At 43.3% G+C, this 25782-nt stretch overlaps 1 protein-coding gene across 1 annotated transcript in view; it reads left to right on the top strand.

Annotated features, from left to right (window-relative positions):
• The window catches only part of ca12 (carbonic anhydrase XII), a 64926-nt gene that overhangs the window by 11480 nt on the left and 27664 nt on the right, over positions 1-25782 (top strand). Inside the window, exons 4-8 of the mRNA XM_061969460.2 lie at positions 8760-8902; positions 23720-23815; positions 23892-23955; positions 24035-24192; positions 24270-24396. Of these exons, the coding sequence (XP_061825444.2) occupies positions 8760-8902; positions 23720-23815; positions 23892-23955; positions 24035-24192; positions 24270-24396 (588 nt within the window). The remainder of the gene's footprint in view (positions 1-8759; positions 8903-23719; positions 23816-23891; positions 23956-24034; positions 24193-24269; positions 24397-25782) is intronic.

Below are 25782 nucleotides of genomic sequence, written 5' to 3'. Positions count from 1 at the left end.
TTTTTTCCTAAATGTAATAGACTTCCTTGTGGTCTACATAACATGTAATTGTGGTTCTTTAGGCAAAATGTTGCATAGATGATGTTTTACACATCATCTTCAAGCCGCTTTCTGACAGTCGCTTCCAGATTCACAGTTTTGTGGGCGGTCTTATTTACGTGCCTCACCTTCGGCAACGTCTTCTCCCCTTCATCTTTGTTGTAGCGGTGTAGCGTGCAAGGACGGGAGTGGAAGAAGTGTCAAAAGATGGCGCTAACTGTTTTAATTAATTACCATGAATCAATATGAAGTGGACCCCGACTTAAACAAGTGTAAAAACTTATTGGGGTGTTACCATTTAGTGGTCAATTGTACGGAATATGTACTGTACTGTGCAATCTACTAATAAAAGTTTCAATCAATCAATCAATCAAAATGACATTCAGACTTTACTTAAATCAATAACGGAGCAGCATCTCCTCATCCGAAAACAACAACACCCGAGAAAAACCGTCCGGCCAGAATTCTCTAATAACTAAAGTTCCTTGGGTGAATAATGTAAACTCACTACACCGGTATGTTTTAGCACTTTCATGGCGAGTTTACGGACAGATATAAGTAAGAACTTTACACTACTTTATATTAGAAATGGCAACAGTGGAGGATGAATGTCACATAACAAGAAGATAGAGGAAAAGAAGAAGCTTATCGACTACGGTGTCGGCACGGACTACAAAGGTGGGAAGCGTGCAATTTTTCAGGACTTATGCAGATCCCAAATACAGATCAGAAGGTAACAAAAGTTGCTTTTGCATAATATTGCGAAACAAAATGCCAGATAATATGTCTTACCTTATACACACAGCATAATAATACTCCTATGTTGAAGCACAGTACAATCCATCAAGCGGTGTGGCTTCATAGCTTACCAAAGTCGCACTAAAACATTTTGATAGACTTTTGAGCGCCATCTGTAAAGTTTTATATTTTCAATGGAACATATAAAATGTTGGTGCTGTTTACTTGAGTCATATTGCAGTCTACACATATCTCTTATGTGTGACTGCCATCTACTGGTCACACTTATCATTTCACCATGTACCAAATAAAATTGCTTCCAGGTCGGTAAGCAAAACCAGTATTATTCTGTACATTAGGCGCACCGGGTTATAAGGCGCATTGTCAAGTTGTGAGGGAAAAAAAGTATTTTAAGTGCTCCTTATAGTCCGGAAAATACGGTACATATTAATTCTGCTTGTGTTTACCGACCTCGAAGCAATTTTATGTGGTAAATGTTGTAATGATAAGTGTGACCAGTAGATGGCAGTCACACATACGTGTGGACTGCAGGTTGAAAGCTATGCCATAAATGACATGAGCATGTTCAGGCAGGCAAGCAAGCCCAAAATGTTGATGTTTCATTGAGAATATACAACATTGCACATGACGCTCCAAAACCTGTCAAAATGTTTTAGTACGACTTTGGTAAAAGCTTTGAAGCTTTGGATGATCAGGGCATTACGACTACCATAGTCAGACGTACTGTGTTTTCACATACAGATATTATTATGGTGTGTGTGTAAGGAGGCCCGGCCCTAACCAATCTGGCGCCCTAGGCAAGATTTTAGGTGGCGCCCCCCCACATCGGCAGTGAAGTGTATATACTCACAAGAAACCGAATAGCTTTGTCTTTGACCTTTTTGTTTTTTACTTACAACTATACCTAATATATAAAGGGGTGGAAAAGTGACTATTACCTACAGGGCAAACATTAGCTAACCAGAAGGCAATAACAATGTAAATAAAAACACCTGCTTAAAAGATCTAATACAAATGTCCCTGAGGAATGTAAGGTGGGAGCAGAGGTGGGTAGTAACGCGCTACATTTACTCCGTTACATCTACTTGAGTAACTTTTGGGATAAATTGTACTTCTAAGAGTAGTTTTAATGCAACATACTTTTACTTTTACTTGAGTATATTTATAGAGAAGAAACGCTACTTTTACTCCGCTACTTTTATCTACATTCAGCTCGCTACTCGCTACTAATTTTTATCGATCTGTTAATGCACGCTTTGTTTGTTTTGGTCTGTCAGACAGACCTTCATAGTGCCTGCGTTTCAACAAATACAGTCACTGGTGACGTTCACTCCGTTCCACCAATCAGATGCAGTCACTGGTGACGTTGGACCAATCAAACAGACCCAGGGGTCACATGACCTGACTTAAACAAGTGGAAAAACTTATTGGGGTGTTACCATTTAGTGGTCAATTGTAGGGAATATGTACTGTACTGTGCAATCTACTAATAAAAGTTCCAATCAATCAATCAAAAGTGTGAAGGAAAATAGACCATTTTTTATTTCAACCGTACACACCGTCAAAAGCCTAAAGACTGACTGCACAGTTCCTGTCTTCACAATAAAAGTGCCGCTCCATCGCGCCTGCGCTTTCAAAATAAGAGTCTCCGAAAGCCTGCGCAAACAAGCTAGCAAGCTACGGAGTTTGCCGCCAATGTATTTCTTGTAAAGTGTATAAAAACGAAAATGGAAGCTGGACATATAAGATGCCAAAAACCAACCACTTTCATGTGGTATTAGACAGAAAGGAGGAACTTTTTTTCTCCTCCATTTGAAAACGTGGACGCTATCATCACTACTGTCTGATTACAATCAATGCAAGTCATCAGAATCAGGTAATACACCAACTTATATTCTTGTCTTCATGAAAGAAAGGAATCTATATGTGTTAAACATGCATGTATATTCATTAAAACACCTTTAACATGTAAACAAAAACGGCAAAAAAAATAAATATAAATTATATACTGTATATATCAATGTATGTATATATATAGTTCTTACTTATATCTGTCAGTAAACTTGCTTAAAAGCTACTGGTACAAATAAAGCTGACGGGGAGAAGACGCTGTCGAAGTGGAGGCACGTAAATAAGACCGCCCACAAAACGGCATCCTGAAGAGACGGTTAGAAAGCGGCTTGAATATGATCTATAAAACATCATCTATGCAACATTTTGACCAAAGAACCACCATTACATGTTATGTAGACCACAAGGGAGTGTTTTAAATGTAGAAAAAAAATCATAATATGTCCCCTTTAATAATCTGGTGCACTTTTTTATGAAAATAGACCTGAATAGACCCGATCATCAGTAGTGCGCCTTATAATCTGGTGCGGTCTATGGTCCGGAACATACAATATATGAGTCTGGTGATTCTTTAGCTCAACAATGCCAAAAATCTGCTGATCTACTGGTAAGTGTATTGTCCACATGATGCCACAGTGTAAGTGTAATCAGGCCCGGCCCTAACCAATCTGGCGCCCTAGGCAAGATTTTAGGTGGCGCCCCCCCACATCGGCAGTGAAGTGTATATACTCACAAGAACCCGAATAGCTTTGTCTTTGACCTTTTTTTTTTTTTTTACTTACAACTATACCTAATATATAAAGGGGTGGAAAAGTGACTATTACCTGCAGGGCAAACATTAGCTAACCAGAAGGCAATAACAATGTAAACAAAAAACACCTGCTTAAAAGATCTAATACAAATGTCCCTGAGGAATGTAAGGTGAGTACTGTAATTACCTAACGTTACATTATTATTTTCCATAACAATTTAGCCCCCTCCACAATATTAACCCGACGTTAAAACAGAACTAGCTATTTATTGATTAGCAATTGCCGAATCATGTAACATTAGCTTAATGCTAAAAAGCCAGGTTACTATCACATTCTGTAACAGACAAATCATTTCATGTAGGCTAACGTTACCTACCTGCTAACTCTGTCTTTTCTCGTTTCTCCTCCTCTTCTTTTCTCTTTTTTCTTCCCTGGGCACCTGACAGTTTTGGCCGTTTTGACATCTTGTGTTGATTTTTTGATGTGGTGACGTCCAAAAAGAGTCATGATACGGGAAGGGAGGGGGCGCACCGTGCGGGGGAGAGGGGGGGGGGGGGGGGGGGGGGGGCGTAATGTTGTAACAAATAATATTTCTATTAAATAGGCTTTACTTTGCATTTTAATTAACGTGGGATTATTTTTTGTATTTAGAAATAATAATACCAACTTTTTTTTTTTTTTTTTTTTTTTTTTTTCTCCAACATTTTTTGGCACTGGCGTGGCGCCCCCTGATGGACGGCGCCCTTAGCATTTGCCTATACGGCCTATGCCACGGGCCGGCCCTGAGTGTAATTCCCGGGCGCGGCCACCGCTGCTGCCCACTGCTCCCCTCACCTCCCAGGGGGTGATCAAGGGTGATGGGTCAAATGCAGAGGACAAATTTCACCACACCTAGTGTGTGTGTGACAATCATTGCTACTTTAACTTAACCAGTGTGACGCATGCCTGAAATATGCTGACAGACTTTCATTTCAAAATATTTGTTATGCACGAATGAAAGTGAAGACCTTTTCTTTAGAAGACATTCGTTTTTGACTGTAAAGTCACTTAAAGGTTACTACACCAATTTTGCAAAACAACCGTCTTTTACAGTCGTCTCTTGCTGGATCGCGCTTCGACTGTTAGGGTCTGCGCTTTCACCACATCGCAGATATTTAGTTATTTTTTTAAAAGCATATTCTTAAATTTTTTGTTCCAAAATTAATAATTTTTTTTAAGCATAAGAATGACTAAATAACAAAAAATATCAATACTAGAATAGTATTGTCCAGTAGAGAAGACCAAACAAACCCTTGATTGGCTCAGCCTCAGGCAGCATTAGTATATTGGTTTGAAAGAGTGTAAAGATGAGTTAAAGCCTGCTATTTTGTGGCCTTCTAATTTATTTAGAAGGTCATAAACAGTTTTTTAATGCTGGAACTTTGATAATATTTGATATATAAGTACAAACCCTGTTTCCATATGAGTTGGGAAATTGTGTTAGATGTAAATATAAACGGAATACAATGATTTGCAAATCCTTTTCAACCCATATTCAATTGAATATGCTACAAAGACAACATATTTGATGTTCAAACTCATAAACATTTTTTTTTTGCAAATAATCATTAACTTTAGAATTTGATGCCAGCAACACGTGACAAAGAAGTTGGGAAAGGGCATGTTCACCACTGTGTTACATCACCTTTTCTTATAACAACACTCAATAAATGATTGGGAACTGAGGAAAATAATTGTTGAAGCTTTGAAAGTGGAATTCTTTCCCATTCTTGTTTTATGTAGAGCTTCAGTCGATAACAGTCCGGGGGTCTTCGCTGTCGTATTTTACGCTTCATAATGCGCCACACATTTTCGATGGGAAACAGGTGTTACGAACTGGTCAAGGGGGTGACCCCGGGATGCAGAGACGAGAGGCAAGTTTGAATAACAAAAAGGGAAAACATTTAATGAGTCCAAAAAGTGTAACAAAAAGCGATGGGGGCAGAAGTGCACACCATGAATACTTAAATGAAAACAGGTTTCTCAGTGGTCGGCAGGGGGAGAAGCCAGGGCACACTAAGACACAGGATAAAGTCCTTGTTGCCTCAAGGAGGCTAGGAAACAAACACAACACGTTAGGATTTGCAGGATTAAGGAAAAACAACATACCGGGACTGACGAGGCGAAGTAGGCACATGCACGTGGAAGGTGCAGGAAAAATAACCAGCAAGGCCCAGCTGTGGGTGACGAGCTTAAATACTCTGAAGAAATGGTTTGCAGGTGTGCCTAGTGTCCGCCCCTCGCTGGAGACTAATGAGCTGAGGAAAACATCACAATAAAAGAGAAAGCAGGGAAATAAAAACACAACAACAGGTCTGGACTGCAGATGGGCCAGGAAAGTACCCACACTCTTTTTTTAAGAAGCCACGCTGTTGTAACACGTGCTGAATGTAGCTTGGCATTGTCTTGCTGAAATAAGCAGGGGCGTCCATGAAAAAGACGGCGCTTAGATGGCAGCATATGTTGTTCCAAAAGCTGTATGTACCTTTCAGCATTAATGGCGCCTTCACAGATGTGTAAGTTACCCATGTCTTGGGCACTAATGCACCCCCATACCATCACACATGCTGGCTTTTACACTTTGCGTCGATAACAGTCTGGATGGTTCGCTTCCCCTTTGGTCCGGATGACACGATGTCGAATATTTCCAAAAACAATTTGAAATGTGGACTCGTCAGACCACAGAACACTTTTCCACTTTGTATCAGTCCATCTTAGATGATCTCGGGCCCAGAGAAGCCGGCGGCGTTTCTGGATGTTGTTGATAAATGGCTTTCGCCTTGCATAGTAGAGCTTTAACTTGCACTTACAGATGTAGCGACAAACTGTATTTAGTGACAGTGGTTTTCTGAAGTGTTCCTGAGCCCATGTGGTGATATCCTTTAGAGATTGATGTCGGTTTTTGATACAGTGCCGTCTGAGGGATCGAAGGTCATGGTCATTCAATGTTGGTTTCCAGCCATGCCGCTTACGTGGAGTGATTTCTCCAGATTCTCTGAACCTTTTGATGATATTATGGAGCGTAGATGTTGAAATCCCTAAATTCCTTGCAATTGCACTTTGAGAAACGTTGTTCTTAAACTGTTTGACTATTTGCTCACGCAGTCGTGGACAAAGTGGTGTACCTCGCCCCATCCTTTCTTGTGAAAGACTGAGCATTTTTTGGGAAGCTGTTTTTATACCCAATCATGGCACCCACCTGTTCCCAATTAGCCTGCACACCTGTGGGATGTTCCAAATAAGTGTTTGATGAGCATTCCTCAACTTTATCAGTATTTATTGCCACCTTTCCCAACTTCTTTGTCACGTGTTGCTGGCATCAAATTCTAAAGTTAATGATTATTTGCAAAAAAAAAAAATGTGTGTCAGTTTGAACATCAAATATGTTGTCTTTGTAGCATATTCAACTGAATATGGGTTGAAAAGGATTTGCAAATCATTGTATTCCGTTTATATTTACATCTAACACAATTTCCCAACTCATATGGAAACGGTGTTTGTAATATTTCTTCCGGAAAAAAATGATCGCAGTCATGTCCGGAACTAATTAACAGCAATAAACATATGTTGCTTGTTTAAGTATTCTGCAGGATAACATAAAAAAAAAATCTTTGGATGTCATTTATCACATTTTATGTTATTAACTAACGTACAGGCGAGGGTTGTGTTACGATCCGCTGCCCGGATCAGAGTTTGTTTATGTTTGTGTCACGTGTTTTCAGCACCTTGAGTTTAGTTTGTTTCTGTTGCCATGACGGCAGATTGTGCGCACCTGCCTCTGGTTAGTGTTCGGGACGCGCACCTGTTGCCCGGGCGCTAATCAGAGGGCTATTTAGTCTTTGCTCTGGCCTCACTCGGTCTGGCTTCGTAGTTTGTTCTCACACAACTGATGACGACGATTATTTACTGTTTCTTAGCTACTAGTTCTCACGCTAGGCTCTTTTGGTTTGCTAGCTCCCACGCTAGCCCTTTTGTTTATTCATCATATTATTTATATTTAAAATAAATCATTTTTCCTACCTGCAAGCTGTGTCCGAAGCCGTCTGCATCCTTGGGAGAACCACACCCGCATCACTATGCGACCACGTCGTCACAGGTTGTACGTTATACCGGTATTGGTATAGTACCGCGATACTAATTCATCATATTCGGTACTATACCCCCTCTAAAAAGTACCGGTAAATAATAGAATGAGAAATGACACAATATGTTACTGCATATGTCTGATTAGGAGCCATTGTTTGCTTACCTACTACTAAAAGACAAGTTGTCTTGCATGTTCACTATTTTATTTAAGGACAAATTTGCAATATCAATCAATCAATCAATCTTTATTTATATAGCCCTAAATCACAAGTGTCTCAAAGGGCTGCACAAGCCACAACGACATCCTCGGTACAAAGCCCACATACGGGCAAGGAAAAACTCACCCCAGTGGGACGTCGATGTGAATGACTATGAGAAACCTTGGAGAGGACCGCATATGTGGGTAACCCCCCCCCTCTAGGGGAGACCGAAAGCAATGGATGTCGAGTGGGTCTGACATAATATTGTGAGAGTCCAGTCCATAGTGGATCCAACATAATAGTAAGAGTCCAGTCCATAGTGGGGCCAGCAGGACACCATCCCGAGCGGAGACGGGTCAGCAGCGTAGAGATGTTCCCAGCCGATGCACAGGCGAGCGGTCCACCCCGGGTCCCGACTCTGGACAGCCAGCACTTCATCCATGGCCACCGGACCTGTGCCCCCCCCCCCCCCCTCAAGGAAAAGGGGAGCAGAGGAGAAAAGAAAAGAAACGGCAGATCAACTGGTCTAACAGGGGGGCTATTTAAAGGCTAGAGTATACAAATGAGTTTTAAGATGGGACTTAAATGCTTCTACTGAGGTAGCATCTCTAATTGTTACCGGGAGGGCATTCCATAGTACTGGAGCCCCAATAGAAAACGCTCTATAGCCCGCAGACTTTTTTTGGGCTCTGGGAATCACTAATAAGCCGGAGTTCTTTGAACGCAGATTTCTTGCCGGGACATATGGTACAATGCAATCGACAAGATAGGACGGAGCTAGACCGTGTAGTATTTTATACGTAAGTAATAAAAATATGAAACATATGTTTCATGTACCGTAAGATTTGTTCTTAAAATAAAGCCAATCATGCCATTTTTTGTAGTCCCTTTTATTAGATAAGTATCGAAATACATTTTGGTACCGGTATCAAAATATTGGTATCGGGACAACACTGGTACAGGCAAACAAACGGATTTTTCAGTCCCAATGAAAGTGAAAAGGTTACAGCTTTGTGTGTCCTCTGTTCCACAGTACTTCTATCACTCCCGTCAACAATGTACATTTCCAAGCTGCCTCAACGCTACTCTGCAGCCCAGCTGCACCTCCACTGGGGCTCAGTCACCAAGCCTTTGGGCTCCGAGCACACGGTCAACAGCAAGCAGTATGCTGCAGAGGTAAACCAACACAATGCTGCACAGCAGGGATGCTAAACGTGTCGCCAGTTGCTCAGGACATTTAAGTGAAATGACAACACTTGTTAAATGTTGACATTCTGCATTTCCATATCACTTGACACAGCTCATCCATTTATGCAAAAGTCTACATGTGCTTTGTGGACTTGGAGAAGGCATTCGACCGTGTACCCCGGGAAGTCCTGTGGGGAGTGCTCAGAGAGTACGGGGTATCGGACTGTCTGATTGTGGCAGTCCGCTCCCTGTATGATCAGTGTCAGAGCTTGGTTCGCATTGCCGGCAGTAAGTCGGACACGTTTCCGGTGAGGGTTGGACTCCGCCAAGGCTGCCCTTTGTCACCCATTCTGTTCATAACCTTTATGGACAGAATTTCTAGGCGCAGTCAAGGCGTTGAGGGGATCTGGTTTGGTGGCTGCAGGATTAGGTCTCTGCTATTTGCAGATGATGTGGTCCTGATAGCTTCTTCTGGCCAAGATCTTAAGCTCTCGCTGGATCGGTTCACAGCCGAGTGTGAAGCGACTGGGATGGGAATCAGCACCTCCAAGTCCGAGTCCATGGTTCTCTCCCGGAAAAGGGTGGAGTGCCATCTCCGGGTTGGGGAGGAGATCTTGCCCCAAGTGGAGGAGTTCAAGTACCTTCACGAGTGGGGGAAGAGTGGATCGTGAGATCGACAGGCGGATCGGTGCGGCGTCTTCAGTAATGCGGACGCTGTATCGATCCGTTGTGGTGAAGAAGGAGCTGAGCCGGAAGGCAAAGCTCTCGATTTACCGGTCGATCTACGTTCCCATCCTCACCTATGGTCATGAGCTTTGGGTCATGACCGAAAGGACAAGATCACGGGTACAAGCGGCCGAAATGAGTTTCCTCCGCCGAGTGGCGGGGCTCTCCCTTAGAGATAGGGTGAGAAGCTCTGTCATCCGGGGGGAGCTCAAAGTAAAGCCGCTGCTCCTCCACATGGAGAGGAGCCAGATGAGGTGGTTCGGGCATCTAGTCAGAATGCCACCCGAACGCCTCCCTAGGAAGGTGTTTCGGGCACGTCCGACCGGTAAGAGGCCACGGGGAAGACCCAGGACACGCTGGGAAGACTATCTCTCCCGGCTGGCCTGGGAACGCCTCGGGATCCCCCGGGAGGCGCTGGACGAAGTGGCTGGGGAGAGGGAAGTCTGGGCTTCCCCCGCGACCCGACCTCGGATAAGCGGAAGAAGATGGATGGATGGATGGATGGATGGATGGATGCTTCCTGTGTATGTTGAACTAATGTTGCATGAGTGTGTTTGTTACATATTTCAAATGAACTCGCTGGACCAAAATTAAGTTTATGGGAGTGCGTTGAAGGCAGCACGGTGTGACTAACAGGGGTTAGTGCTGGTGCCTCACAATAAGAAGGTCCTGGATTTGATTGAGTTTGCATGTTCTCCCCGTGACTGCGTGGGTTCCCTCCGGGAACTCGGACTTCCTCCCACCTCCAAAGACATGCACCTGGGGATAGGCCCCTCCCACCTCCAAAGACATGCACCTGGGGATAGGTTGATTGGCAACACTAAATGGTCCCTAGTGTGTGAATGTTGTCTGTCTATCTATGTTGGCCCTGTGATGAGGTGGCGACTTGTCCACAGTGTACGCCGCCTTCCACCCGAATGCAGCTGGGATAGGCTTCAGCATCCCTGTGACCCCGAGAGGGACAAGCAGTAGTAAATTAATGGATGGATGGATGGAGTGTGTTTAATAACGACAATGTGACGATCTGTCACTTCACTTCTGGTGGTTGTTCCTTGTTTGGTGTTTGTTTCCTGTCGGCGCTCTTAATTTTGTTCCATTTCCTGCATGTCTCCCTGAGCGCTGGTTTCCCCTCACCTGTCCCTGATTGGCAGCCTGGCACACCTGCTTGCAGTTGCCAATGAGACTGCTACTTATGACTTCCTCGCCTGCTCGTCAGTGCTCGAGGATTGATTATGTTTGGGATTGTTTGTATGCACGACTGCTTCTCCCTACTTTTGAGTAAACTAAGAGACTCTTACCTGTGCGTCGTTCTCCTGTTTCCTGCATCTCAGGGTCACAACTAGCGCAGCCTTGCAAGATCCTGACGGACAAAACGTTGTAACTTAGAACATCATAAACAGAGGACCAACTGTATTTCTTTCGTGAAAAACAAAAACAAAACATTCAACAAAAACACATCAAGACATATCCACCACTTACAACATGGCAGACAGATTTGTAAAGAAAGAAGAAAGGCTTTACTACACATCTTAAAATAAAGTCTGGTCAGTCAGCTACACAGCAAAAACTGAAATCTAAGATTAAATACCGTATCTTCCGCACCATAAGCCGCCCTGGGTTATAAGCCGCGCCTTCAATGAACGGCATATTTCAAAACTTTGTCCACCTATAAGCCGCCCCGTGTTGTAAGCCGCATCTAACTGCGCTAAAGGAATGTCAAAAAAACAGTCAGATAGGTCAGTCAAACTTTAATAATATATTAAAAACCAGCGTGATGTGGGCGCGCATGGAGTCGTATATCAACATGGACGGAGCCACCCGGCCTCTTCGCGTAAACTTCCCTTAACCACTCGCTCATCTTTTCTTCATCCATCCATCCCTTCGAGTTAGCTTTTATGATGACGCCGGCTGGAAAGGTCTCTTTTGGCAAGGTCTTCCTTTTGAATATCACCATGGGTGGAAGTTTCTGGCCATTAGCATGGCAAGCTAGAACCACAGTGAAGGATGACTTCTCATTCCCTGTGGTGCGAATATTCACCGTACGTGCTCCCGTTGTGTCCACAGTGCGGTTCACAGGAATATCAAAAGTCAGTGGAACCTCGTCCATGTTGATAATGTTCTCTGGCCGGATCTTTTTTTCAGCTATCTTGTTTTTACAATATGCACGGAAAGTAGCCAGCTTTTCTTGAAAGTCTTTAGGCAGTTGCTGTGAAATAGTAGTCCGTGTGCGGATGGAGAGATTGCGTCTTGGAAACCTGTCGCTTAGTAGGAGCCATTTTGTGGTCTTTACAGATGTAAACACACAAAGGAAATGAAACGTAATATCCGCGCGCTTCTTCTTCTTCTACGCGGGCGGGTGGTTGCTTACAGTAGAAGAAGAAGTGCTTCCTGTTCTATGGGGGCGGGTGCTTACCTTGGCGGTTGCTTGCGTAGAAGAAGAAGCACTTCCTCTTCTACGGGGAAAAAAGATGGCGGCTGTTTACCGTAGTTGCGAGACCGAAACTTTATGAAAATGAATCTTAATATTAATCCATATATAAAGCGCACCGGGTTATAAGCCGCACTGTCAGCTTTTGAGTAAATTTGTGGTTTTTAGGTGCGGCTAATAGTGCGGAAAATACGGTATGTCAAATTAGGTGATATTTGCTTATTTTCTGTCTGATAAGATCATTCTTCTCACTAAGCAGATTTTATGTTAGAGTGTTTTACTTGTTTTAAGTGTTTTGCTCCTAAATGATCTCAGTAAGATATTACAGCTTGTTGCTGAGATTTGATGACCTATATTGAGTAAAACATGCTTGAAACTAGAATATCAAGTGTTGCAAAGCTGTGTCATCAACACTCACAAGTATAAAACTACTTTTTTAAAGTCATATTCTTTTCAAGCATGAAAACAAAAATCATGACTTTGACACAATTGTGTCTCATAATTATCTTCAAAATTACAATAAAGAAAAATGTGGCTGGGGGCCAGGCTGTATATCTCTATATATATATGTATTAGAGATGCGCGGTTTGCGGGCACAACCGCGGAGTCCGCGGATTATCCGCGGATCGGGCAGATGAAGTTAAAGAAAATTAGATTTTATCCGCGGGTCGGGTCGGGTCGGGCGGTTGAAATTTGATTTTAAATAGATTCAGGCGGGTGGCAGTTAAACCAATTGGGAAATATATATACATAGTTAAATGTTGTTACCCACATACGAAAAACGAGCAGGCACCTGCAGCATATGCCACAACAGAAGAAGAAAAAAAAAAGAGATGGACACTTTTGCGGAGCGGAGAAGGGACGCCTCGCCGGGGTCCGGGACCGAGGCCCCTTCCCCCGAGAGGGCCCCACCGGGAGCCGTAGCTGAGGCGATCCGCGAGAAGGGCCCGACGCACGTCCAGGGTCACCACCGCGCCCACCGCACCGACACCCCGCCTCGTCCGCCTTCGCCGCGGCCGGCGTCACGCGCAGCAGGTAAGCAGCTTACCTGCCCGCCACCCCCGTGGCCGGGGGCTCGTAACAGGGGTCACTCCGCGCGCTCCGCCCGCGCAGCTTACCTGCCCGCCACCCCTGTTGCCGGGGGCGCGTAACAGGGGTCACTCCGCGCGCAGTGCGCTCACGAAAGGGGTGGGGCTCACCCTGGTTGATATAGACAGCAGCTAGGACGGTGGCCATGGAAGTCGGAACCCGCTAAGGAGTGTGTAACAACCCACCTGCCGAATCAACTAGCCCTGAAAATGGATGGCGCTGGAGCGTCGGGCCCATACCCGGCCATCGCCGGCAGCGAGGCGCGCTTGGAGGTGCGCTCAGCGCGGCTCCCATATGATTGCGCACTGGTGTGCGTCTGGGTCGTGACAGCGTGGCACGCGAATGTCTGTGCTGCATTGGATCAGTCTCCTTTCTTTAACAGGCAAAAGCTTTATAACCTCACTAATGCCTTGCATCGTCTATATTAGATATATAACAACGGGCGGGTGCGGGCGGATGCGGTTCTGATCAAATGTTAGATCGGGTGGATTGCGGATGGTTGACGACTTTCTGATGCGGTTGCGGATGAAATAATTGCCTATCCGCGCATCTCTAATATGTATATATATATAGATAGTACTTTATCGACAATATGATTTGCCTGAGCGGCTAGGAGACCCCGAGAGTAACAAGCGCTTGCCTTGTTGCCTTTCCATTAAGAACAATAAATTAGTTTTTAGTATAAGTTTGCTGCTTTCAAGAAATGTAATGCAGAGCGCATATCATTATGTCAAGATAATGGCACTAGCATTTACTTCATTTAACAATATTTTTCAAGATATTGAGCAAAAAGGTCTCATATCTTTTTTTTCTACCAAGAAAAGTGCACTTGTTATTAGTGAGAATATACTTATTTTAAGCTATTTTTGGGTTCATTGAGCTTAGCTAATTTGACTTGTTTTGGAAAGTCTTGACAAGCCAAATTTTCTTGTTCTATTGGCAGATAATTTGGCTCAGTTCAAATAAAATACCCCTCAATTTTGTATTTTTTCTTTTCTTGTTTTTGAACACTGACTTTTTGCAGTGTACAAACTCAGGGCTGTTTGTTTTTTTTTGTCAGCAAATAAATAGGAGATCATTTGTGGAAGCTCTGAGATTAATAACTAGGGTACTGTAATTGTTGAATAATTAAAAATAGTATAATATGGGAACGTTTATGTTTGCTAGATTTAAGGATAGTAAGTTATAAACTAAGCTTTGAGTTTCAGTCATCTTCAGAAATGAGTGCAAACCCCTTCAGCCTATTTACTTACACTACTCTTTATTTAAAGTAGCACACACGTAATGTTCATGTCACGGAGTGTTGGTGACGAACCCCAAGATCAGAATCAGAATCAGAATCAGAATCAGCTTTATTGTCATTACGCAAGGTAACGAGATTGAGGCCATTCCATACAGTGCGATGTGTGCATGCTAGAAAAACAATGTGCAAATATATAAAAATTTAAAAAATGTAGAAGTGCAATGAATATGGTGTGAAATGAATATATACATGAAAAAACAAAACAAAAACAGGGTGGTTAGTGGAATGGGTTATTGCACCGAAGAGAAGGCAGTTATGAGGGACAATGGGGCAGTCCGTTCAGGATGGTTATGGCCCTGGGGAAGAAGCTGTTCTTTAGCCTGTTTGTTTTGGTTTTAATGCACCTGTAGCGCTTCCCAGAGGGCAGCAGGTGGAACAGGTCAGAGCCAGGGTGGGTGCAGAGAAGATGCAGAGAAGGCAGGCTTGGTGTGGGAAAACATGATTTAATGTTCAAAATAAAAGTGAAACACAAACCAGGAATCAGGAAAGGCCAAACTGGTAACAGGAAAGAGGAACCAGCATACAAGAAAAGAGGAACAAAAGGACATTAAGCTGCAAACAGCTACAGAATACAGCTTATCGTTACAACGACAAGTAGTAATCAGAATCAGAATCAGAATCAGAATCAGCTTTATTGTCATTACGCAAGGTAACGAGATTGAGGCCATTCCATACAGTGCGATGTGTGCATGCTAGAAAAACAATGTGCAAATATATAAAAAATGTAGAAGTGCAATGAATATGGTGTGAAATGAATATATACATGAAAAAAACAAAAAAAACAAAAACAGAGTGGTTGGTGGAATGGGTTATTGCACCGAAGAGAAGGCAGTTATGAGGGACAATGGGGCAGTCCATTCAGGATGGTTATGGCCCTGGGGAAGAAGCTGACATGGACAATACTCCAGCCCAGACTGGAGGGGAAGGCAGGTTTAAATAGCAGCTGGCTCATTGACAGGTGTCGCGCCCGGGAATCATTTTTGGTGATTCAACCCCCAATTCCAAGCCTTGATGCTGAGTGCCAAGCAGGGAAGAATGCTGGTATGAGCTTTTAAACATAACCCGTTAACTGCTGCCAATCAAATGGTGAATAAGATACTCTTTTGGGTTCATATGTTTGTAAATCTGACTGTGATGAAGTCAGTGCCTCACCAGCCATCAACCTCACCGCACGTCACTGCTCAGAGGTGTTTGGCTAGGAATTTGGCTAAAAAGTTAGCGTAATAATGTTAGCATGCTAGCAGCTAACAGTTTGCATCTGTCACGCACCTCATGCCAAAGATATACGCCTGCGGAAATAGCTAAAAATAGTGTAGAATTATGCTATAAAGTTAGCAGGTGTCAAGTACTGAGTTTTATGACCCTGGGGTGTACACCTGCAACATTTGTTAACTGTTTTAATCTTAAAAAAAGTTTAAAAAGGTAACATGCTAATGTCAGCAGTCACACAACGCTTCATTTTCAATTTTACAGCAAACGTCATCCTAGCCTCTTCTTGCTGCGTCACTGATAAGATTATAATAGCGAATTTCCCCAAACATTCTCAACGTTTCTGTCATCTCCGGAATTAGTGCAGGTCTTGTAATGCCAGACCTACTAGCTTTATTTCCTGCTCAGGGTTCTGATAGGAAGTAATGCACATTTATGCTTTCATTTTTGCTTTAATCCCCTGATGTGGGATCTGAGCCGAGGACGTCGTTGTGGCTTGTGCAGCCCTTTGAGACACTTGTGATTTAGGGCTATATAAATAAACTTTGATTAATTGATAATTGTGTTAAACTGATTATTTTGCACTGAAAAACAAACAATTACTAAACCATTTATTTAATTGAATTTATTTTTATAAAATTCTGCTTATTAGCTAAATGCAACCTGGGAGTAATGATAATAATTCATAATCAATATGTACTAGTGCATTTCCAGACACTGGGAGAACCCAATATTTATTCAGTCCACATTTGTACAGAGTTGCCAACTTGGTCGCTAAATATGGCGACTTTCCAATCCCCTTGGCTACTTTTTTTTTTGTCACCAGCTACTAGCGACAAATCTAGCTACTTTTAGATGGATAGGTCTTTATTGTCATTGCACAAGTACAACGAAACTTTGTTTTCAGCACAAACCCGTTCAAGATTAGACAAACAGACAGTGTACAGGGTTACAGAACAGGAACGCTGATGGGTCGCCACAAGGCGCCCCGTAAAAGATGGGAAAAAGGTAAAACGCTGGGGAAGGATGAGTAAAAAAATACAATCTAGACTGGGCTCCTAAGGGGCCCCAGTCTGGAGTGGGGAAAAATCGCCATAGCAAAGCACATATACATATTACAACGTACATCTCCAGATATCTAGTAACAGAGGGAAGGGAGTGCGGGGTCATGATGGTAGGCCGCAGCTCTCATGCGCTGACCATCCATTCATCACCCCTATGGGATTTGCGTCGAGGGCGTTGGGTTGGGTGTGTGGGTGGTGTATGTGTGGCGTATATTTTTGTGGTTGCAAGTGTGTGTGTAAGCCCGTAGTGTGTCTCTGTTCCGCAGCCTTGATGTTGTGCAGTCGCTAGTCCAAAGTCAACAGCAACAGGAGTGTGTCCATGAGAGACAAGAAGAGAGTTTGTTGTGTCTTCGCTGCACTGTCCTTCAGGAGAGTCTCGACGCCAGGGAACAATCCAAATTTGTCTATGACTGGTCCTCAAAAAACTGGTGTTATTGGAGACTTTTTTAAGTCTTGGAGACTGAGGTAAACGAGTGCTGCCTGTCAGCTGGTGCTGCGAGCATGCGCAAATCATTTGTCGTCTGGACTTTTATGGTGCGTTCCATTCCAGTAGGAAGTCGGAATTTCCGAGTTCCTAGCCGAAAGTTTCGACTGGAATTTTAAATTAAAATGTTTCTTTACTGTCACACTTAAATAAATCACCTAATTTGATTTGCCTTCTGTACACACCCTCAGTCACTTACTCACCTCAAAATTGTCTGTGTATGTCTCTCTGTGACAAAAGTTGCACATCACACTCGCTGGAGATGTGTATTTCTGGTCTTGTCATCCTCGTCCGGACAGAAGGATGACACGGCAGTGCGGCTGGATCAAAAGAGACGTCGGAGATGCTGTACTAAACAAAAAGTTGCTTTATTACAAGCGAGCGTAATTATACAGGCCTGCAGTTCATGGAGGAGGTCAGGTCAAAAATGAGGCACTCTGAACTTGGAGAAGCCAAACCATCAGTTTGATATTCCTGCCTCCTGAGGTCTGTGTGTGTGTGTGTGCTAGGTCAGGAGAGTGCATCCTGACCATAAAGTGGATGTTTGTGCGTAAGTGACTGAAAAACAACAGATGTCGGCCGTAACTTAGATGTTGTCATCAAGCTAACAATGTAGTCTCTTCTCAAGGATAGGGCTATCACCTCTGCATACCGAGGTCCTATTTTATTGCCTTTTCTTCCGCGAGAACTAATCCACACACAAATGTCAGTACATAAGGGCCCTATGTTATTATGTGCCCAAACTGAAATCCCTACAAGTTAAACTAGTGGTTTGCTTTCTCCAAGATGAATATAAACACCCACCATATGCAAAACATAGTATGAGTTAATTAATTCACTTCACAAGCTCATCATGTCAGTGCAGAGAGGACACGCACACGCCTCCAGATTGCAAATGAATTGTGCATGTGCAAAGCTGCCACTGTTTCCGCCTTGGTTTAAAGAGCGAGATGTAAATATTTCTTCAATGTCATGTCAAGCTACTATAAAATCACTGCAACGTCCCAATTCCATCCTTTATGTTAATGAGCCAGTTAGTAGATTTGGTTTGTTAGTGAATATCACTCCCATCTATTATTTTTGATCAAATTTGATACTATAACATTAATCAATGCAGAACAAAATGTATTAAAAACAACTTAGATTTAAATAAAGAAAGGTAATCTGCAGTTTTAATCATAATTATAATTCTTTTTAACTCACATTTGTATTTCTGCTACAGTATCCATTGCCATAAATAATGAAAATGAGGCAATGATGTCACCTAGCAACTTTTAGGACAGCCAACAGCGACTTTCCTTGCTGAGGAGTTGGCAACACTGCATTTGTGGCCACAGTTGCCATGGAGTAAACCAGAGGTGGGACCAAGTCATTGTTTTGCAAGTCACAAGTAAGTCTCAAGTCTTTGCCCTCAAGTCCGAGTCAAGTCCCGAGTCAAGACAGGCAAGCCCCGAGTCAAGTCCAAAGTCAAGACTGGAAAGTCTCAAGTCAAGTCCTAAGTCCTGCATTTTGAGTTTCGAGTCCTTTCAAGTCCTTTTAACCACAGACTAATATATTAACACAGATTGTGTATGCTTTTCAAACGCTGTATTTATTTATTAAAACAAGTGCATTTTAAATTGCAGGAAAGGAAATTGTGCTGACATTGCACTTTATAATAGCACTATTAACCAGTCATTTTAAACATTAACTCATTCCTTTACAGAACAAACACATTGAAAAATAAAGTGCAAATGTACTTATTTGTACAAAAGTGTTAACATTGAAAAAACATGACATATACGTGAACATAACAAAAAAGTTGTACTTTTTATATGTCAGGGCCCTATGCTGCATTGCATTTGCAAAAGACCAAATTAGCCAAGAGTCTGTCAGTCATTTGTGCACGATGGGGGCGTAGTATGATGCCACCATGGCTGAAAACTCGCTCCACTGGAGCACTGGAGGCAGGCACTGCCAAGACTCTCATGGCCACTCGGAACAGTGAAGGAAGAGTCTTCATGTTCAATGCCCAGAACAAAAGGGGGGAGAGAGTTGTTTTGGGTTGGTGCACTACTTGTAAGTGTATCTTGTGTTTTTTATGTTGATTTAATTAAAAAAAGAAAAAAAAAATTATTTATTGTGCGGCCCGATACCAATCGATCCACGGACCAGTACCGGGCCGTGGCCCGGTGGTTGGGGACCACTTAGGTAAACAACCAACAGTATGTCAGAAAGCTAGCTAAAACGGTACACATATTCATAATATAGTATACATTTTAACTGACCTTTATTTGACTATTTTTGTCTTTTTTTAGGTGGCTAAAATACGCGGTGCTGCTGACCGCCGTCTAACGTTACGTGTGATATATTGACTAACGTAACCCTGCTTGAAAAAAATCACTGAACAAAAAGTATGAATAAGGTAGTGAACTGCAACAGATTCCCGTGTTTGCAATAACGTTATAACGTTAGCAGTGAGTTTACAGCCTCACTGATTTAACTACACAGCAAATAAAAGTCACGTTACTTAGCCAATAAACGTTATCTTACATTCAAAACTTACCGTTCTTTGTGCAACTTCAAATGCCGGACGAAGTTGGAAGTTGTTGCTTCTCCATCAGTAATTTTCGAACCGCATGTGTTGCATACTGCAAACCGTTTTGTGTTGACCACCTCGTAATTTTTATACCCAAACAAAATTATTTTAGGTATCATTTTTTGTTCACTGGCGTGTGGTTTGGACATATGTCTTCTTCGTTGGTTGTCCTGCAATTTGATTGGATGAATGCTGTGTGATGAAAACAAAGTAGATCTAATTTGATTGGCTGTTGTACTGAGACCACACCAGCTGACACACGCAACGCTGATAGACAAGTACACAATGAAAAATACGGAGCGCTCCCGAATAACTTTTTCATCTTTGGGTTTTGGGGAAAGTAGCAAGTCATGTCAAGTCATGTCAATTCAAAAGGCTCAAGTCCAAGTGAAGTCACAAGTCATTGATGTTAAAGTCTAAGTCGAGTTGCAAGTCTTTTTACATTTTGTCAAGTCGAGTGTAAAGTCATCAAATTCATGACTCGAGTCTGACTCGAGTCCAAGTCATGTGACTCGAGTCCACACCTCTGGAGTAAACTGATGAAAACGTGGCTGCTAACTTGCGACAACAGCCTCTTCAAGCATCACTCACAGTTATACACCAGTGTGGGCTGCACTGGAGGCAAGGTGGGGGAAGTGTCTTGGGCAAGGACAGAGAAGCAGGGACCGGGAAGGGGAAAGCAGGTTTTGAACTTGGAACCGATCAGTTACCGGAAGACCTTCTTTGTTTTCTGAGTCACTGCCGCCCAAATGTATTGACATGGCGGCTGCAGAGCCACATATGAGGTGCTGTGGTCTGACCTGAGTCTGTCGACACTGGACACAGGATGTCAGTTATCCATGCAATCCTTTCAAGTCACTTCAAACTCCACAACCACAGTTATTTTGATGACATGTTGTTTTGGACTCATGGAATTGAACTCTTACTTGAAATGACTATTATGACAATGCACTGCCAAACACATGACACTTTGGTATTTGTCTTCTGACCACCCAAGTGACGTAATGAACCATCAGGGGTAATATCATGCTTTTTGTATGTGCTTTCTTTCAAATACTGTATTTTGTAGATAATTATTCACGCAGGGTTTGAATACGCTTTTAGTTGTAGACCAAGTTCGACTGCCTGCCTGCGATGCAAACCAAATCACTCACCAGTTCTGTTCATTTCCTTTATGGTCCAAATTCTGTGGGTGCAGCCAGTGTTTGGTTGGTGGATTATAAAGCTCAACCCAGTAACTGTGACTCTCAGGGTTTACTGGATTGTCAGAAAAAAGGGTTTGGAGTGAGTGAATTAGAGCAGTGCAAGGTGGATCGTAGTATCAACATCGGACTGCTGGGGCGAAGAAAGAGCTGAGCTTACAGACAAAGCTGTCAATTTCAACTCACTTATTGCCACTAACTCTAGTTGGTAACAAAAAAGACATGGGTGTGAGTTAGGATTACGCGATATAGATGCTATACAATATAAATTATATGAATTCGGCCGACAATATAGCTTTTAATACTATTGTTATGTTGTGATAATGCATTCTAGCAAATTTGACAGCGACAAGAGAATGGCCTTGACGCAATGTAGAGTTACGAATGTCCCTACACAATGCAAAGTTGCTTCTTAGTCAGCAATCCTTGGAGGACCAGGAATAGAAATATGTGCTACACTACACAACGTCGGAGCATTCAATAAGCCATGCTAACTGTTATCACTTCATCCTGGAGCATCTGGACTCCCCAGGAACCTACGCTAGGATCCTGTTTGTGGACTTCAGCTCTGCCTTCAACACCATCCTCCCTGGACTGCTACGAGACAAGCTCTACCAGCTCAGCGTGCCCGACTCCCTCTGCAGTTGGATCAATGACTTCCTGACAGACCGAAGACAGCACGTGCGGCTGGGGAAGATTGTCTCGGACAGTCGAACCACAAACACTGGTACTCCTCAGGGCTGTGTACTCTCCCCCTGGCTCTTTTCCCTGTACACAAACTGCTGCACCTCCAGTCACCAGTCCGTAAAACTGCTCAAGTTTGCGGATGACACTACCCTCATGGGGCTCATCTCGGATGGCGATGAGTCCACCTACAGGAGAGAGGTGGACCGGCTGGCGTCCTGGTGCAGCCTCAACAACCTGGAGCTGAACGCCCAGAAAACAGTGGAGATGATCATGGACTTCAGGAAAGTCACAGCCCCACCACCCCCCCTCACCCTGATTGACTCTCCCAACCCCGTCTCCATTGTGGACTCCTTTCGTTTTTTGGGCACCACCATCATCCAAGACCTCAAGTGGGAGTCGACCATCAGCTCCCTCATCAAGAAGGCCCAGCAGAGGATGTACTTCCTGCGGCAGCTGAGGAAACTTAAGGTGCCGACCGAGATGCTGGTGCAGTTTTACTCAGCCATCATCGAGTCCATCCTGACCTCCTCCATCACCGTGTGGTTCCCCGGCGCCACAGTCCAGGATAAGCATCGCCTGCAGCGCATCGTACGTGTTGCTGAGAAGGTGATTGGCTGCAAGCTCCCATCCCTCCAGGACTTGTTCTCCTCCAGGACCAGGAGGCGTGTGGGTCAGATCACAGCTGACTCTTCTCACCCTGGACACAAACTATTCTCCCCTCTCCCCTCAGGCAGGAGACTACGGTCCATCCAGACCCACACCTCCCGCCACCTGAACAGTTTTTTCCCCTCGGCCATCAGGCACATGAACAATAACTCCTAACAGTAGCTCCCTAGAATTCCTTCTAAGTCTATAACAAGATCTGATAGCTCAGTTACAGCTCTTGTTATTACCAAATCTGTGTTATATGTCTTTTATGTTGCACCATTGCACCAAGAAAAATTCCTAGTTTGTGAACCCGTTCTCAAACAATGGCAATAAAGCGATTCTGATTCTGATTCTGATTCAGAAACCCACTTGCACACTACTGTTCATTGAACCCCCTCACAGTGTACAAAACAGTCTATTTTTCGGCACATTTAGCATTCAATAAACCCGCTTCAGCAATTAAAACATACAATATCTTAGGTGGCACTGTCAAAATTAAAATACTTGTATAAAACAAATGAAACATGAAAACAATTAAGAAATAAAATATTTGAACTCACAATTGGTAGCACCCATTCGACGCCGTATAAGCCAGTGGTACCATCATAGTCGGTAGTTGGTCGTAGTCTATTGATTCGTGTGAAAGTCGCGGGCAAACCATTTCACCACCGGGATAGCTTCCGGTGTGGGTTGACCTCGTCTCACAAGATATAGTTTCTCTAAGTATCCTTCTTGAAAATGGCCTTGCAAATATATATCTGCCACCTAATCAACATGTTGCTCTTCTTCTTTGTGAGTACCAGCAAGTTTTCTGTGGCTTTCTATGGCTCGTATGGCTCCGGTGTCACTTCCTGTTTTCGCAACTTGTGACTGGATACTCACTTGGGACTCCCAAGCGAGTATCCAATCACAGCGTTAGGCCAGCTAGAAGGCCTTACTCACAACAACTCGTGATCTGATTGGCTATCGCAATTATCTATCAACTGTATGCGCCCGTTTACTTACAGTGCACAGATACCTGCATTGGCCTCGGGTAGATTTGGTACAGCATGGCAACATAAGCTAGCTGAATTCTGATTGGATACAAACTCTAACTTAAAAACAACGGCACTGGAAATAGCATAATATGACAAGAAGAGAATATGAATACTTTTAGATATTTAGGGGAAGTAAATTAAAAATGACTTTTATCTTTAATTATGATGATGATTTCTGGTTATGTTAGGCCAGCAGAGAAGGCCTTGCTGGCCCTGACGGCCCACCACTGGTGTCAGTATATGTTGGATGATACTACAGTGATTAGCTTGATATTTTTATCACAAAACTATTTGCCGTTATTGTTATGCTGTATTTGTGCCTCCTAAACTATTTGTCTCTTCTCTCACAGCTGCACATTGTACACTTCAACTCTGAGAAGTACACTGACGTAGCCATGGCTTTTGACAAGTCTGACGGTCTGGCTGTGCTGGGTATTTTCATAAAGGTGACAATATTGCCATGTCCTTCGGATTAGGAATATGTGTCCGTCAGACTCATCTGAAATGTATTTTCCCAAACAGATTGGTGAGTTTAATCCAGCCTATGACAAATTCATCAAGCACCTCAGTAAAATCTCAAACAAAGGTGAGTCTAACACAGTGTGCTTTGCTTGTTGCTTGTGGTTTTCAGACAGGTGAATGGCTTCTCTGTGTGTTATTTGTAGGGACAAAAACAAAAATCCCTGCCTTCAACATCAGAAAGCTCATGCCGACTCGTCTGGATGAGTATTACCGCTATGACGGCTCACTGACAGCTCCTCCATGCTACGCAAGTGTACTGTGGACCGTGTTCAAGAATCACGTCACCATCTCTAAGGAGCAGGTGCTTCCTTTGTGTTAACCTTTTTAGTGCATAGTCCAAATGTACAGTCTGACCACTGAACACTTTTGTCTCTGCAGTATAAAACCTTGACGACAGCTCTCTTTGCCTCCGGAGCCAAGCAAAACACACCTGTTCCTCTTATAGGCAACTTCAGGAATCCGCTCCCCGCTGAACACCGAGTTGTCCTGACGTCCTTCAAGGCTGGTAAGAATACTGTCCATTTGAATCTTGCTTAGTGAAGGGTGCATGGCTATTGCACGGAATGACGTGTGGCTCTCTTGGGGTCACCTGGTTGCGCTTTTATGTTTCACTCATGCAACTTTTCCCAAGATTTCCAACAAACTAACAGTATAGCATTTGTCTCTAAGGTGGTCTGGCTCTCCCACCGAAATAACACCTGTGTGTAAATGTCAATGCGTCACAATTAGAGCTATACTTTTCTAACATGGCGATGTGGAGTTCCCTTATTTTTGCAAGAGGCTTTCTGGGTTCGGCATGGCTATGTTACAACAAAAACTCTCCCCCAGTGCTGGGGTGTACAACTAACTGTGACTGGCTCTATATCTGATGCAGGAGTGACCAAAATTAAGTATGCCACGTGTCCATTCAAGAGGAAGGACATTGTCAAGCAGCTGCTGCACGGTGACTTTGATGAGGTCATAGAACATGGGCTCCTCACTCCCAGTGCTGCCAAATTGCTTCTCCAACAGCAAGTGAAGACACCACCAAAGACACGCAAAGATCAAGTGGTATCAATTACTAGTAAGCTGAAGAAGATGCAGGAAATTGCCAATCCAATATTGGCCTTTGGCACATTGCTGCAACTGAAGTCCCGTGAAGCCAAACAATCCACGACCCAAGTGAGTCTGCCTGCCGCTCTCGGCGAGGCAATTCTGCCTAAACTCAACCTGAGGAGTTACCTGACCTGTAAGGCATCCCTTGCTCCTGCGACCATCAAATATCTGGTCAGTGGCGGGCCCCTGGAGATAGACACTGAGGATTCGTTCCTGCTTGACCCATACATCAGTGGCAGTAGTATTCTGTATCCCTGGCTTTTTTCAATGGAGGACTAGAGAGATTCCCCACATAGTAGAGGCTCCTATGTGGTGTTCTGTCACACTGCCTTGTGTGCCTTGAAAAATAAAAGACTACTTTAGTGGTGCTCTGCATTCCTCTGCCATGTCATCTCTGGTAAACTTTTGGACTTCCAGGATATGTAGTCAAAGTTAAATTATTCATCCAAGTTCATGCACAATACAAAAGACATACTTTTGTAACCATTATTATTGATCTGTAATTAGTGTTTTTTTAAATTTACGTGTGTCATGAAATTGGGAAAAGTTAGAAATGTAATGGACTTTAGGTTCTTGCTTTTGTCGGAGGCAGATATTTACATATATCGGAATTTAAGTTGTACTTCTTCCATTTCTTTGTCATATTTGAAAACAGCTCGTCTTTTCCACTTCTTCTCTTGATGCTCTGTCAGCAAGCAAACTGTGTGTGTTAACCTTGAGTTCTTTGGAATGTACAGGTAAAAGCCAGTAAATTAGAATATTTTGAAAAACTTGATTTATTTCAGTAATTGCATTC

This window comes from Nerophis lumbriciformis, linkage group LG10 (assembly GCF_033978685.3).
Source record: "Nerophis lumbriciformis linkage group LG10, RoL_Nlum_v2.1, whole genome shotgun sequence".
Lineage (NCBI taxonomy): Eukaryota > Metazoa > Chordata > Actinopteri > Syngnathiformes > Syngnathidae > Nerophis > Nerophis lumbriciformis.
Note: the sequence above shows the minus strand (reverse complement) of the source record. Positions and strands in the feature narration are given on the sequence as shown.